The sequence below is a fragment of the Narcine bancroftii genome, chromosome 5, assembly GCF_036971445.1.
Source record: "Narcine bancroftii isolate sNarBan1 chromosome 5, sNarBan1.hap1, whole genome shotgun sequence".
NCBI classification, from domain to species: Eukaryota; Metazoa; Chordata; class Chondrichthyes; order Torpediniformes; family Narcinidae; genus Narcine; species Narcine bancroftii.
In genome coordinates, this window is record NC_091473.1 from 63808220 (window position 1) to 63825117 (window position 16898).

The window sequence follows — 16898 nt, forward strand, 5'->3', positions numbered from 1 at the left end:
GACTGTAATCAGAGGACTCGCACCAGGCTGAGGGTTTGCTGGAGACTGGCTTGATACTGGCTGAATGGGTTTGAGGTATTGGAACCGGGATGTAAAAGGGTGCCGAGGGCACTGAAGACTTCCTAATCATGTTGGGAGGTTTGGATTTGGAGTTCAGGTTGCTGATGGTTTGGACTGAAGTCTGTGTGGCTATGGGAGCATTGGAGGTGAATCCACAGACACTCAATGACTCTGTGGGGACTCCCTTCTGCTTCTCTTTCTCTGATTGTAACGTGTGCTGAGCAATTTCAACTGATGGTAAATCTGCCATATTACATCTGTTTTATTACATGACAATAAAGGAATCTTGAATCTTGTACCAGCCTCCACCAGCAAACCGCCCAATACATTCCAGGTGCCCACTCTATGTAAAAATCCTAGCACTGATGTCTGCAGTTGTACAGGGCCCTGGTGAGACCTCACCTGGAGTATTATGTGCAGTTTTGGTCTCCATGATTGAGGAAGGACATTCTTGCTATTTAGGGAGTGCAGCATAGGTTCACAAGATTAATTCCCGGGATGGAGGGACTGTCATATGTTGAAAGATTGGAGCAACTGGGTTTGTATACAATGGACTCATATACACTGGAATTTAGAAGGATGAGAGGGGATCTGATTAAAACATATAAGATTATTAAGCGATTGGACATGCTATGGGCAGAAAACATGTTGCCGATGTTGGGGGAGTCCCAAACTAGAGGCCACAATTTAAGAACAAGGGGTAGGCCATTTAGAACAGAGTTGAGGAAAAACATTTTCACCCAGAGAGTTATGGATCTGTGGAATGCTCTGCCTCTGAAGGCAGTGGAGGCTAATTCTCTGGATTCTTTCAAGAAAGAGTTAGGAAGATACAAGAGTCAAGGGATATGGGGAGAAGGCAGGAACAGGGTACTGATCATGGATGATCAACATGATCACAGTGCTGGCTCAAAGGGCCAAATGGCCTCCTCCTGCACCTATTGTCTCTTGGAAAACTTTCCTCCTCTTACCTTACACAAATGTCCTCTGGTATTAGCCGTTGCCACCCGAGGAAAAAAGTGCTTGATGTTCACCCTTCCGATGCCCCTCTTATACACTTCTATTAAGTTGCCTCTCATCTTTCAACACTCCAAAGCACTTGTTTAACCTTCCTTCAAAGGACTTGTTCTCCAATCCAGGCAACATCATGGTAAATCTTCTCTGCACACTCTTCCTATAATGAGGCAACCAGAACTGAACATAATACTCTAAGTGTGGTCTAACCACAGTTTATTGAACTGCAACATTACCTCTCGACTCTTAAGCTCAATCAGCCGATTGATGAAGACCTTCTTAATTACCCTATCAACTTGCGTGGCAACCTTGAGGGATCAACACACCAAGGTTCAAAGTTTGCTTTAATAATCAATCATATGTTTAAAAATCTTGACTCCACCTAATAGTAGGAGCAATGCACAGTAGAGTGAGGGGGATTGTGGCCCCAAGTTGTCTTGACAACCACTAAAGGATAGGCAGGCAAAGGATGGGAGGGAAGAGGAGGGGTGGGGGCTTCAATGTCACACGGAAGGGCTTGCTGGGGGATTCCTCCTGACGGTGAGGTGCCCATTGGGAATGCATGGGGAGGGAACTATGTAGGGTCGCAGTGATGCAGAAACCTAAGAGAAACACACAAGAGCGCTGGGGGAATCTCAGCAGGTTCGTGTGGCATCCATGGAAAGCGAGAGGCAGTCACGTTTCAGACTGGACCTCCTTCATGGATGCTGTTGTTTCTCTCCAGCACTGCAGTGTGTTGCTCTAGAACTCCAGCCTCTGCAGCCTGCATGTTTACACCCCTTTGGAAGGCTGTGTGACTACAACCAGCTAACAGCAAGCTAAAGTGAGGAAAGTACCTATTTGTAAACCTGATTTCATCTCTTCGAAATAGAACTTTAATCTAAAATTCTTCTAACAACTATTTTCTTCTCCTATTAAAATCCCTGTTACAAGCTATCCAATAATAGCTACACTGCTTGTTCAAGGTACAAAATACATGTTGTTTTACAAGTTAGATGGATGGCACGATCTTGATTCTATTCACACAATTAATGAAAATATGTACAAATTTTGACATTTTCAGAAGGAGGGGGCATGGATTCATGTCATTTGGTTAGGAGCCTCCAACATCTCCATCAGAAAGGTGTCAATGGGTGTATCTCCAATCAGCTTGAAGAAGAACAGGTGCTCCAGGCACTTGAGGCCTATTGATCGGAGAGCAGGTAATCGGAGGAGAAGCTTGGCGAACCTGGGTGGACAAAGGGAAATCCCGTCAGTCTGTGGTGTGCAACAGAGAAGCTAACACATGTTAGTGGGGGAACCAGCATTAATGATTGGAACCATTTTGAAAGCAGGCAGTGAAAGCAATCAGTTTTAAATCATTTGATTTGTAAGTGGGGGAGGGGTGGGGAAGAGATAGTTTCCCCTTTCTCTATTGATGACATTCACTGGAAGAGTTACTTAAATAGAGCTCAAAGAATTATCGAGGATCTTTTCCATCCAGCCTACAGTATCTTTGACCCACTGCCATCAGGAAGAAGGTACAGGAGCATCAAAATCAGAACTGCCAGGCTGGGAAATAGCTTCTTCCCTCAGGCTGTGAGATTAATGAATGGTATCCTTTAAGCTTGGGTCTCTCATAAAGGAAATTGAGTAAATTACTATGCAATATTTATACATATTAATTTGTGGCACAGTTGGCATAGTGGTTAGCCTTTACAATGCCTGTCCCGCATCGGACTTGTCAGCCACAAACGAGCCTGCAGCTGACGTGGACTTTTTACCCCCTCCATAAATCTTCGTCCGCGAAGCCAAGCCAAAGAATTGGGACCGGGGTTTGAATCTTGCGCTATCTGTAAGGAGTTTGTACATTCTCCCTGTGTCTGTCTGGGTTTTCCCCAGAGGCTCTGATTTCCTCCCACCATTCAAAACATACCAGGGGTATAGGTTAATTGGGTATAAATTGGGCAGCACGGACGCGTGGGCTGAAATGGCCTGTTACTGTATCTCTAAATTAATTTGCCAAATTAAATTTTAAAATTAGATTATATTGTTATGTATAGATGTTATTATGTTATGCGCTGTGTATTGTGTATGTATGTGTGTGTACTGTGGTCCGGAGAAACATTATTTTGTCTGGTTGCATATATACAGTCAGATGATAATGAACTTGAATGCAAATTAGATCTGTTGCATTCAAGGCTTCTGAATAATTTGTCATGTATTAAGTGCTGAGGAGTGGAGTGAAGCGTGGTGTCGCTTCCTCTTGTCAGGTTCTCTAAAGTTCACAGAAAGAGTGATTGCATTGATTAATGTGAGTTTCCTCCAGGTGTTCCGGTTTCCTCCCACTTTCCAAAAGTCATACAGAGATTCAATGGTTAATTGGTCACATGGGTATATTTGGATGGCACGGACTCATGGGCTGGAACAGTCTGTTACTGTGCTATAATCTCTAAATTAAAAAAAAAACCCACATTGTTAAGAGAATGCTAATAAGTGGAAGCAAATGGGCATCTTTCAGCCTCTCATTCACTCTGTTGTCTCTGTGTTACTTGGGAGGCTGCTTAAATTACTTAGAGATGCAAGATTCAAATAACAAAAGAAACTTTACTTTCTGATGCCTTCCACCATCTTATACATACGCCCCACAGTGGTGCACTACAGTTACAACAGTGAAAAGGGTGTATTCTAACACAGTTAAAAAATAGATTCACATTATCCTGACTATATAGCATCCCTCCTTCTCAAGATAAAGAAACAATTAGTGTTCTTTATCACTTTCTTTCCAGTGTAACTTAAGTAACCAAACTTGTCCACTAATTTATTTACACAACTTTTTAAATAGTTCTTATCGATATCACACCGGCAGCAGTAGGTTCCTTTGCCATCTTGTGGATTTGGCTCTGTGTTGCTGGTACACGTGTAGGTGATGTAGCTCGTTGTGCTTCACCTGACAACTGCTATGTTGATGTTTCGGTATTAGTGGTTGTGGTCTCTTCACTTGATATTGTGACACTTAACTAGTGTGCATTTCACAGTTTGCACTTGTCTTTCAATGAACCCATGATCTTTGGGGTAGTAAGGGGATGATGTAGTGTAATACACCCATATTCTGCAGCCAGCTTTCTGAATTCTTGTGACATGAGCTGTGTTCCATTGTCACATATTACTTGTTCGGGTATTCCTTATTCAGCAAGGAGCTCTCTTATTTCTGAGGTGATAGTTGACGCTCTCAGGTCTTTCATTCTTTTGATGAATGGAAACAGAATAGTAACAGGCTACTATTAAATACCAAGTCTGCTCCCACTGTGCCATGGCCTGGCAGGTACTTCTGTGGAAATCATTTCCTCTTTTTGTTTTGTGTTTCTGTACTTTTGGCATATTTGACATGTAGCCACCATATTTTCGATATCTTTGTATATAGCAGTCCAGTATACGGCTGACTTCGCTCTGAGTTCTGCATTTCTCCTTTCCCATGTGACCTTCATGTATTTTCTGGAGTATCTCTTTCTGCATTGTTTCAGGTATAATCAGTCTTGATCCAGCCAGCAGAACACCATTCTCCAACAATAGGTCGTCTCTGATAGACCAATATTAATGATTTTTTTGTAATTCTTTATTTATCGCACTATGAACCATATCAACCCATATATTTACAGATGCATCTCTTTAAATATTCACTGTGACATTTTCTCTTTTTTCCCCCATCCCTCCCTTCCGCCTTCCCACTCCCCTCCATAAACAGTAAATATTGAACATATAAAATACAATAAAACAATATCTTTATATAAAAGGAATACAAACAAAAAAGATGTGTCATCTACTTATACACATTAAATCTGATCGTGTTTATCTTCTTATCATTTTAGGTGGTGGTAGTCCGAGGCCTGCTCTTTCTGTTATGTTACATAGATGGTTCCCAGGTTTTTTTCAAACATTGTAACTTTGTTAATGTTTATAGTCATATAGTCCAACGTGGCCATCTTATATCTTTCACTTCTTTTTTGCCTCTTCACCACCTCCATCCCCTTTTTTTTCCATTACTGTTTTTTAAGTTTTCCTTTTTAATCTCAATATATGACATTGGACTTAAGGCATGAATTACCCCAACAATCCCCTCAAACAATAACCCTTTAACCCCAAATGAACCTCCCCCTCCTTGGATTGCCCCTTGTCCCTTGACGGCAACTACAACTCCCCTTTCCATTTTGTTTGTGAACTTACTCACAAGCGTCAACCAATTTTGCAGTGACCATTATTCTCCCACCCCCGCCCCCCCCCAGAGAACACTATTTTCCTATACTTATAACAAATCTTTCTTTTTTTTCCCCCTTCTTCTCCTTCTCTTATCCATCTTTAAATCTTTATATATACATTATCTTTACTTTATACTTTTACATATTTTTGTATATTTTCTTGCAGTCATCCGACTTGTCACTCCTCCTCCTCTCTTCTCCTGTCCTGCAAATGTTCAGCAAATTCTTGGGCTTTCTTTGGGTCTGAGAACAGTCTATTATGTTCCCCAGGATTTCTCCAGTACTTCTGGATGTCTTCATATAAAGTTATACCCTTTCTTCCATAAGGTTGTTTTTGCCATGTTGAATTCCTTTCTCTTCTTTAAAAGTTCAAAGCTTATGTCCGGATAAAAAAATACTTTTTGTCCCTTATATTCCAACGGCTTATTGTCTTCTCTACCCTTCTTTCTTGCCTGCTCCAGTATGTTTTCTCTTGTTGTATATCTTAGAAATTTTACCAATAAGGGTCTCTGTTTTTGATGTGGTGGTGGTTTCGGTACTAGCGTTCTATGCGCCCTTTCGATTTCTATTTCTTCATGCGAATTTGTCGTTCCCATCACCTTCGGGATCCATCCTTTTATAAATTCCTTCATACCTGACCCTTTGCCTTCTTTCGGGGCCACTATTTTTATATTGTTTCGCCTACTGTAGTTTTCCAATACGTCAATTTTTTGTGACAATAAATCTTGTGTCTCTTTAATATTTTTTTTGCTTTCTTCCAACTTCCCTCTTAAATCATTTATCTCCATTTCTACAGCAGCTTCTCGTTCCTCCACATTTTCTACTCTTTTTCCCTATTTCAGTCATGACCAACTCTAAGCTTTGCATTCTGTCTTCAGTTCTTTTCATTTTTCTTTAGATTGAACTAAATTCTAATGATAGCCATTCTTTTAATGACCTCATTTGTTCTTTGAAAAAGGCTTTATGTAAACTTTGTCCTTCTATTTTACCTTCTCCTTTTCTTTGAAATTTTTGGTCTTCTTCTGTGTCTGTATTATTAACGTATTGAAGGCTGTATCTTATTTATCCTCTCTGGCCACTTGTTGAGAAAGCATTTGCAACACATTGTCCTTACTGGTTTCTTCTCTGATTTTGCTTAATTTATTACTGGTCACACTGACAAGATGATACATCTTGATCCCCATGTCTTCCATTTCATATTTTTCCATTCGGGGAAAGTCTTGACAAGGTATCAACAAGCACCATCTCTTTGCCTGGTATGTATTTTAAGACGAAGTCATAGAAGTAATCTGTGCAGTCCAGATGGTACCTTGTTTAGGTTCTTTCTCTGGATGTGTTCCAATGGGCGATGATCACTTTCCATTATAAACTTTCTTCCATACAAAAAATTGTGAAACTTCTCACATCTGCATACGACCATCAACACCAATATTGGCATATCTTGTCTCCGCTGTTGTTAGTGCTTTTGAGGCAAATGCTATTGGTTTTCCTTCTTGTACCAATGCTGCACAAAGACCTCTGTTAGATGCATCTACTTGCAGAGTGAGGGCTTTTCCTCTATCATAGTATTTCAACTCCACTTCTCTGCATATTATTTCTTTGAGCTGGTCAACACTTCTCTGATGGTGACCACTGAAATTCCACGTCTTTCTTCAGCAACTCTCTGATGTTTGCTGTGTAGTCTGACATCTGTAATATGAAGGAACACATGTATCGGACCAATCCAAGGAAACTTCTGAGTTATTTTTTGTCCTTTGGGTGCTCCATCTCAGCAATGGCTTTTATTTTCTCTGGGCTTGGCTTTACCCCATCAGGAGTGTGCACCATTCAGAAGAATTGGCATTCCTTCTCTTTTATAATGAATTTGTCTGCATTGTTTAATTACAGCTCCTCTTGTTCTCTCCATGGCTTCATGTAGATGAAGATCATGAGCTTTTCCATCTCTGCCAAAAACCTGGATGTTGTCTGCGATGCCAACAGCACCTCTACACCCTCTGTTGGTGTCATCGATCTTCTGTTGCAACACGTCCTGACTCACCTTTAGGCCAAAAAGTAGTCGCAGGAACTTGTAACAACAAAATGGAGTATTGAACATTGTTAGTAGTGTTGATTCCTCATCTAGTTTCACATTCTAGTATCCATTCTTAGCATCCACTGTGATGTCTTCCAGTGTCGGTGTTGGATAGTGACCCCTTTTTATTGTTTGATTTAAGTCTTTAGGGTGCAGGCATATTTTCAAGTGGCCATTTGGTTTTTATTTGACCACTATGGAATTTACCCAGTCAGTCGGCTCGGTCACGTTGGCCATGACTTGCATCCTTTTCATGTCCTTTAGTTCTTGCTCTAGCTTCTTCTTAAGCTCTAGTGGATCTTTCCTTGGAGGAGGGATGACTGGTTTGCAGTTTGGATCTAGGCCGATGGGATATTCAAAGTCTCTGAAGCATCCAACTGAATCATCAAGGCATTCCAGGTACATGCTCATGAGCTCAGCCTTTGTGACTGGAGGTCAGTTCTCCAATGGAGTGTCTCTGTTGATCTCTGTCAATTGTGAGATCCAGATGAAGAAATATCCAAAGAGATCAATTGCAGCTCCCAGCAGCTATCTAGATCTAGAATTCCTGGTCCGTCTGCATCTACCACATAGAATGTACAGAGGATGTTCTTTCCCTTATGGCAGCCATTGATCTTCGCTCTCCCTAGCTGCTTGATCATGGGTCCACCATAGGCCGTTACTGTGACATTTGCTGCTTCCAATGCACCATCTTTTGGATACCTTTTCATTATGTTCTCTGGGAACATCTGGCAGTAGAGTCTGAGTGGAAGAATGTTGCTTTGTGATCCAGCTTCACCTTTCGGTTCAATTTCGTAGGCTTGCTCTGGATTATCCTCTGTATTTGGATCCTTGTGTGCAACTCACCTCCTTCTTTCATCTCACCCAGCATCTCGTGAACATGTATGGATTCTATGTCCAGTATCTGGGTGTCGGAGTCCTCATTGTTGTTTCCTTTTATGTGGTGGATTTTCTTCTTCTCTTCTTTCTTCATATCAGACTTGCACATCTTTGCCCAGTGATTTGCTTTACCACAGGCTCAATATTCAGAACCGTATGCAGGGCATTTGTTTGTCATCAAAGGAGAGTTGTCTGCTGCACTTCCTGCAGGTCTTGAGGGTTTGCACTTTTCTGTCTGTGTTCTTTATAGCATCACCCCTTCCTTCTCTTTGCTATGGGTGGGTTTGCATCCTCGTGGCTTCGAAGGCTCTGGCTGTGTCTATTGCTTCAGCCAGCTTCAATCTATCCTTCCCTATAAGAGATTTTTGCACTTTGGGATGGGCAATCCCCCATATTAGTTGATCAACTAATCTATATCCTTAAATCTGCATTTTGCAGCAACAATTTTTAGTCTAGTGAGGAAGTTATCAACAGATTAATCAGTCTCTTGCATTAAGCCTTGAAACCAGCTCTAATCATAGAATTAAACGCCATGAATTTCAAGGTGAGAAGCAAACTTTGCAAATATCTGCTCTGGATCATGTTTCTCCACCTCTGTATGCTCCCAGCTATTAAATAAGTCAAGGCCTCGCTTCCCTGTCCAGAGAAGTATATAACTGACCTTCTCCACTACTTTTGCATTTTTTAAATAGCTTTTGAATGCAAAATTGCACTCCTGCTGAAACTTTTTAAATTATTCAACAATGTCTTCAGCCTCCCCGTCCGTCACTGGGTGAACTGCTGTTGCTCCAGCCATTTATTTTCAGTCATGTTTTTTTCTCTTCTTCCCCTTCATATTTCAGTGACTTACAATCAAATGTATGGCTTTATTCCTGTTCATTTATACTGCTGCCACCATGTTACTCTCTGTGTTACTCGGAAGGCTTCTTAAATAACTTAGATGCAAGATTCAAATAACAAAAGAAACTTTACTTACTAATACCTTCCACCATCTCAAGAAACTGTTCACACAGTGGTGCACTACAGTGAGAAGGGTGTATTCTTACACAGTTACAAAATAGTTCACATTATCCTGACTATATAACACCCTCTTTCAATAAGATTATAACCACCTGCACTTCAGCACTTCTTCCTGAATCTTCTAAGATTGAAAACGTGCAGCGAAGATTCACAAGGATGTTGCTGGGACTTGAGGAACTGAGTCAGAAGGGAAGGATAATCATATTAGGACTTTATTTCTGGGAGTACAGAAGAATGAAGAGAGATTTGATAGAGGTATAGAAAATTATGATGGGTATATAGTTTAGATAAATGAAAGAAAGTGGATTAACATCAGACCTGGTTTATCAACTATATACATTGAGGATGCAAAGTTACAGAACATGGCCATTGGAGTGCGTCAGCATAAAGAATCCAGAACCCCAGTAACCCGGATATACAGGATATGAACACAGTGACTGATCTTGATCTCTTTCTTTAACTCATGCTTCATACCATGACAAAATTACCTTGTTAAACTTCAGTGTCACAGAATGACCAATATTTAACAGACACATTCAGTAACTAAAATGACAAGTATAGTAGGTGAGAAACATAAGAAAATGCTCTGCTACATGTAAACAATATGAATATCAATTACTATAGCCAAACAAATATATACACTGTAAAATACAACTCAGTCTCTATATTTGGGATTTGGCTTACTAGCACAACCTGAGCGTGTTGTATAGAGATTTTCAGTTGTGTCTGAGGATGGCTCAGCTGGAAGCACCTCAACCTGAAACCACTCAGTGTCCGATCCTACTCTCGTGGGAGTGTTGTAGTATTTTGACCCAGGTCCAGGTCCTGATAGTCAGTGTCACCTGGGCTGGGCTGGCGCAGGTTCATCTACAGGTAGTATGCGTTGGCGGTTCCTCCTGTATGACTCGTCTTCTGAGTGAACAAGATAAGATCCGGGCTCATTGCAACTCTCCTTTACTGTGCCTGTCCGGTTGTAACCTTGTGGGGTCTGAAGTGGTTGGCTTGACCTGTCATAGCACAACTTTTGTGACAGTTTCTTACTGAGAAACTATTATCTTGTCTCTGGTGGCTTACTCATATGAGGTTCAAGTATCTTCCTTGAGACAGGGAGAGTAGTGTGGCTTGACATTGGTCTTTGTGCAGTAGACCCTAGCATTGTGGCTCATTTCTGAGATTTAGGAGGTTGAGGAAAACATCAGTTCTATCTCTGAGATTTCTCCATGAGTTGCTTAGCACTGCAGAGAGCTCCTTCAGCTAACCCATTAGATTGGGGATACTTTGAGCTGCTGGTAACATGAGTAAAGTCCCACTGTATGGCAAAGTCCTTAAATCGCTGGCTTGTAAACTGTCTGCCATTATTTGATAAGAGGACATGTGGTGCTTCATGAACTGAAAAGTGTCTCTTGTGTTTTGTGATGACCGTTACTGAGGTAACATCATGAAGCAGGTCAACCTCAGACCAGCCTGAATATGAGTCCACTAACACCAAATACTACTGAGAGAGCCATTCAGAGATATCCATTGCCACGGTCGACCAAGGCAGGTCTGGAACTGGATGAAGGAGGAATGGTTCCTTTTGCTGATACAGAGCATGACTGTATCTCCTTGTTGATATCATCTGTCATGGTAGGCCAGTAAATTATGGTTTTTGCTCTCTTTTTAGTAGCTTCTGCACCAAGATTCCTTCTGTGTATAATGCTGTTGTACTTCTTTTGTAGTGATCCAGGAATTATGGCTTTCTGGCCTTTTCATGATGACCCTGTGTTCAATAGTTAGTTAGTCTCTGAAAGGAAAATAAGGATGAACAGCACGTGGAAGACTATGCAGTTTGCTGAGTCACTCATGTCTGATGACAATGCTGAGTGTCTGCAGGGTTGTGCCATCTGCTCTGCGTCTCTTTAACTCCTCCAAGCAAAAAGAAGAGGATATGTAATTGACTGTCATCACGTCAAAGTTGTCTTCCTCTCTTCCTCATCAGCTTGCTGGACTGTAGAACTCCTGGGAGTTCGAGACAGAGTGTCAGCCAAGTACATTTGTTTTCTGCTTTTATACATGAGGGTGATGCTGTACTTTTGTAGTCTTGCTGGTGCTGCATGTATGGGTTTCTTCAGTATAATGACCAGGGGCTGGTGATCCGTTTCTATGGTCACTGGCTTACTGTAAATATCATGGAATTTTGAACATGCAAAACCACTGGCAGTAGCTCTTTTTCAATATGAGCATATCTGGTTTGTGTTTCAGTTAGTGTTTGTGAAGCATAGGCTATGGGTTTTCCTTCTTGCAAACAGGCTGCACCTGGTCCATACTGTGAAACATCACTGGAAAGTGTCACTGGCTTACTGACGTCGTAATAAGGCAGAACCGGTGCTTCAAAGCTGTCCTTGTGTAGTAGTAAGTCGCAGTGGTGGCATCAGCTGACTGGAATTTGGAATAAATTTTCCAAGATAATTGACTACCCCCAGGAATCTTTGGAGAGCTGGGACATCTCCTGGGACTGGCATTTCATGGATTGCTTTTGTTTTGGAGGGGGTCAGCTTTGAGGCCTTCACTTGTGAAAAGTTGATGAATATAGTTGACCTGGTTCAGGCAGAACCTGTACTTGAGGGGATTAAGTCTCAAGTTCAACTCTCTAGCACAGCTGAGCACTTTTCTCTCTTTTCAGATCTATACCTAGGGTAAAAGCAAGCAGGCTTCCCCCCCACCCCCCCACTGAGGTTAGGTGAGATAAGAACTGGAGGACTTGGATTAAGGGTGAAAGGTGAGATGTTTAAATGGAAAATTAGGGAGAACTTCTTCATGTAGAGAGTGGTAAAGTGGAATGATCTGCCAGCTGAAGTGTTGGTTGCGGGTTCCATTTTGACATTTAAGCAAAATTTAGATAGGTACATGGATGGGAGGGATATTGAGGGCTATGGTCCAGGTGCAGGCGAATGGAACAAGGCAGAATAATTAGTTGGCACAGACTAGATGTGCCAAAGGGCCTGTTCCTGTGCTGTAGCGTCCCATGGTTCGACAGAACCAATCTGATATTCATGGATTTCACCAATCTCTGCTGATAATTGAGATTGATAGGGAAGTAACTCACTGAATTAGATTTGGAACAAGAACACAGCCATCAGTAGAACCAGCCACAAATTGAGCAAATAAAAATGATGCAGAATTCCTTACCGGCCTGGCTGGTCTGGGTACTTGTGCTTTGTATAAGCTTCCAATGATGCATAGACTTTCTCCCGCAAAGACTCCACCTCTCCTGGGTTTGATAAGCCTCTTGCATCTAAACAGCATGTTGAAAAATATCCATTTTTTAAGTCTATAATATTGGAGGTAAAAGAGAGGAATACAGACTAGACAACCGAAACATTTTGCCGACACTCATTCAGTGCTGCTGTTCACGATGCTCCCAAAAATTCCGCTCACTCCCGTCAGCCAAACCTTTCATCTGATCAAAGGAGACAAGAGCAGCAGGTGCTGGGATCTTGAGTGAACAGAGAGAAGCTGGAGGGACCTACGGGACAAGAAATGTTCAATGTCTCGGGTCTCAATAAAGGGTCCCGATCTGAAGTATTGACTGACCACTTCCATCTCTCTTCTGAATCCCTCCAACATTCCTTTGTTCACTCTTCTGGAGGAATCCTGCCACTAAGACTTTCCTAACCAAACCCCAGTGTGTTGAAATTCAATGAATCAAACCCCCTTTTATTGACAAGAGTGCAGTTGTACAGCAACAGAAGCAGGCCCTTCAGCCCATCACAATGATGACAGCCTTTTGGGCCATCTACATAAAACCGATTTGCCTGCATCAGTTCCATCTTCTGCTCCACCAATTGAAATGTCAATCCAAAGGAGTTATACAGAATGAAAATTTGCCCATGCTGATCAAAATGCTCCACGCACACAAGTCCCACCTTGCCCACGTTTGGCCTATATCCCTTTCAACTTATCCTATCAAGATTCTGTCCACTTTGTTCTTAAACATTTTAATAATACCTGCCTCAACTTCCTCCTCCAGCAGCCAGTTCCATACACTCTCTGTGTATGACCTTGCTTAAACCTATGTCCTCTGGTTACAGATTCCCCTGCTCTGGGCAAAAGACTCTCTGTGTTCAAATGATCTATTCCTCTCATGGTTTTGTAAACTTAAACATAGTAGATACCATCACCTCCTCTGGCAGATATCAAACACTCTTAAAAATTTTTTTTAAAAACCCTTCCTCTCACTTTAACCCTGTGCCCTCTTTAATGACACAATTCCTTCCAATATGTGGAATCTCAATGAATCAAACTGTTTTCCACTCAGTCTAACTGTATGGATCCCTAAAGGAACAGAATTCCTACCAGTACAATATAGGATTATGAAAAGTGTCCTTAATGCAGTATTCAACTAGCAATATCTTTAGTTCGGCCACTTGATGGCAGTGCAGAGAGAGAAAGACACCTGGCAGAACACGTGCAGATTGCCCTGAAAATGGCGATACAGGTAGGTAGGAAGGTGAAGGCGGCACTTGGCACACTTGCCTTCATCAGTCAGGGGCCTGAGTGCAGGAGAAGGGGCATCATGTTATAGTTGTACAAGGTGTTGGGGAGATCACATTTGGTGTATTGGTCACCCAGCAAGAAGATGGATCTCAGTGACATAACACATACATACATACAGCACGATAACAGGCCCTTTCGGCCTGAGAGCCCGTGCCACCCAATTAAATCCAATTGACCTACAACCCCAGTACATTTTTGAAGTATTAGCAGGGGTGGAGAGGAGATTTGCCCGGATTCTGCTGGGACTGCAAGACTCCCTGCGTTCACCTGATACAATCCTCTCATGATTTTGTATACCTCTATGAGATCACCCCTCACCCTCCTGTGCTCAAAGAAATGAAGCCTGCTCAATCTCTCCCTATAGATCAGGCCTCAAGTCCAGGCAGCATCCTTGTAAATCTTCTCTGTACCCTCTTGAACTTGAAAACATCTTTCCTGTAGCATGGTGACCAAAACTGAAGACAATACTCCAAATGGGGCTTCACCATCTTATACAACTGCTACATGACCTCTCAACTTCTATACTCGATACTGATCAATGAAGGCCAATGTGCTGAAAGTATTTTTGACCACCCTATTTACCTGTGATGCCAATTTCAAGGTTCTACAAACCTGTACTCCCAGATCATCTGCTCTACAGCACTCCACAGATCCCTACCATTCACTGTGTAGGTCCTACCCATAGTAGACCTCTTAAAATGCAACACCTCAATCACATTTCTCTGTATTAAATTCCATCAACCATTTCTCTGCCCACCTGCCTGACTTCACTATCTACAATATCAAACAATATAGTGTCATCCACAAACTTACAGATCATGCGGTCTACGTTCATTCACAATCACTGCATCTACTAGGAGAGTGTTTTTGTTGTTAGATAAAGGGTCCTGACCCAAAACATTGACTGACCATTTCCATCCATGGATGCTGTCTGGCCTGCTGAGTCCCTCCAGCTTTCCTTTTTTCCCTCTTCATGATCAAACCTGCCACCAAGACCTTCCTATCTGAGGGGCGCAGGCCTTACCTGGATTGAAGAGGACGATGGCTCTCAGGCAGCCCAACTCTGTCTTGTCCATCTGCATGTCTTTCATCTTCGATACCAATTCTGTCAGGACCCTGCCAGAGATTGAAAGAGGAGAAAAAAAACACGTCACAAAGCTGTATTTGTATGGCATCTCATGCTCGCTCGTCTACATTTGGCCTACATGCCTCAGTGTTCAAAATTTGCCATTGTCCCCTCCGCCTGGGATCTGTCCCACCCCCTTGATTCCCACGCAGCTCCAAAACCTGTGGTCCAGCTTCCCGCAATCTCTCCAGGTCACTCTCGTCCACCCGAGGCGTCCTCTGAACAACCACCTTACCCAAGAAGTACTGGTTAATCTGTGCAAAGGTCATTCTGCTATGGCCCAAGACCTTTGATATTTCTCCCTCCCTGGGTAAGCTGCTGCAGGGTGGTGAAGGCTGGGGGTTAAATTGGGCATTAGAGACTGGGGCAGAACTGGGTGGTTTGACCTCCATCTAGTCGTCTGTCAGACCGTGCAGTGAGGGGAACCAGTTTCCCTGCACTGGGGAGATCAACGCAGAGTTCTGGGTGGTAGATGACCTGTAGAAGATATAAGGGGCATCAAGTGTCAGGAACAGTAAGATCCCATGTGTAGGCACATCAGGTGTGTCTGGGTGCATAGGCACAGCAGGATCTCAGCTTCCTGGACATTGAGGCACAGCAGCATCCCATGTACCCCGACTAGGACTCAGCAGAATACTAACTTCCTGGACTGGGGCACAGCAGGATCCCTACATCCAAGGGCAGAAATGCAGAATCGGAACATGTAAAAGACCATTTATTGGAGAGTAATTGGCTTGAGGCCATTCCATCCATTGAGCCCCTGCCAGATCCTAGCCCAGCAATCTCTTTCAGTCCCATTCTTCCTCATTCACCTACAACCCTGTCACACACACCCATCAGCAAGCCTATGATTGAGTTACCATTAACCTTAACCAAGGGCACCTGACAGTGGGCAGAGAGAGATAGGGTCAATACCATGTTGGACAAGCTAGATCCATTTGTCTGCATTCAGTCCATATCCCTCATTTCCCATCTATGATCTGGTCTAAGTGCGTTTTGCATGTTACAATGGTCCCCGCCTCTACCACTTGCTCTTTCCACACACCCACCATTCTCTGGGTGAAGAAAGACTCACCCCAGGTTCCCTTTTAAATATTTCTTCTCTCATCTATGTCCTCCAGTTTTAGACTCCCCTACCCTGTGAAAAAAGACAGTGTGACCATTCACCTTTCCGATCCATTTTCCTCATGATTTTATAAACTTCTAAAACTCCCCCCTCAGTCTCCTACACTCTAGGGAGAAACGTCCCAGCCAATCCAGCCTCTCCTTATAATTCAAGCCCCCCAGTCCCAGTAACATCCTTGTGAATCTTTCCACACCTTCTTCACTACCCTGTCTACCTGAGTCATCACTACCATGGAGGAATGAACCTGCGGCCATACATTTCTGGTGTGGACCGGCAGAGAGAGGCAAGTGAAGTCACTCACTCCCCTGCAAGGACCAACTGCTGTCGACTCTGTACGGGCTTTAAATGGCCTGTTAAAGGAGCGTAGGTGGTTTATTTTAAAATCCTGCAATGTGGTGCCTGGGCACAAGAAGGTGGTGCCTATAATCAGCAACGGCCACAAAAGGTTGCAGATTTCAGAGAAGCAGAGGACTTTCACGGGGCACCAGAAAACAGGGAGACCATCCCCTGTTTGAGAAGGAAAAGCAGAGGAGACGACCCACGGGATGGTGACCACGGTGGCAGACCAGCGAGGTGCTCTGAGGCTGAAGAATACACAGGCGGCAGGCTGTTGGTGACTTGAGCCGAGGAACCCATACAGGCTGTGGGTTGCTGACGACTGTGGTCAAATAAGTCACACCAGGCTGCAGACTGCTGGAGACTGGTTGAAGGGGTACCAGGTATCGGAACCAAGATGAGAGAGGGTGCTGAGGCTTCCTGATCATGTTCGAAGTGTGCATCTGGAGCTCATGTTGCTGATAGTTTGGATTTAAGGTTGTGTGACTGCAGGAGCAC

The 16898-nt window shown here is 43.0% G+C and overlaps 1 protein-coding gene across 5 annotated transcripts in view; it reads right to left on the minus strand.

Annotated features, from left to right (window-relative positions):
* Positions 1-1261: 1261 nt before the first annotated feature.
* The window catches only part of LOC138763450 (retinoic acid receptor RXR-alpha-B-like), a 101947-nt gene continuing 86310 nt past the window's right edge, over positions 1262-16898 (minus strand). For 4 of the 5 annotated variants that reach the window (XM_069937615.1, XM_069937619.1, XM_069937618.1 and 1 more), the window contains 4 exons: positions 14837-14928; positions 12445-12550; positions 9369-9453; positions 1262-2299 (listed from right to left, as the gene is read on the minus strand). In XM_069937615.1, coding sequence (XP_069793716.1) covers positions 2198-2299; positions 9369-9453; positions 12445-12550; positions 14837-14928 — 385 coding nt within the window. In that variant the 3' untranslated portion in view covers positions 1262-2197. The remainder of the gene's footprint in view (positions 2300-9368; positions 9454-12444; positions 12551-14836; positions 14929-16898) is intronic. The other variant, XM_069937616.1, reaches the window with a different exon arrangement.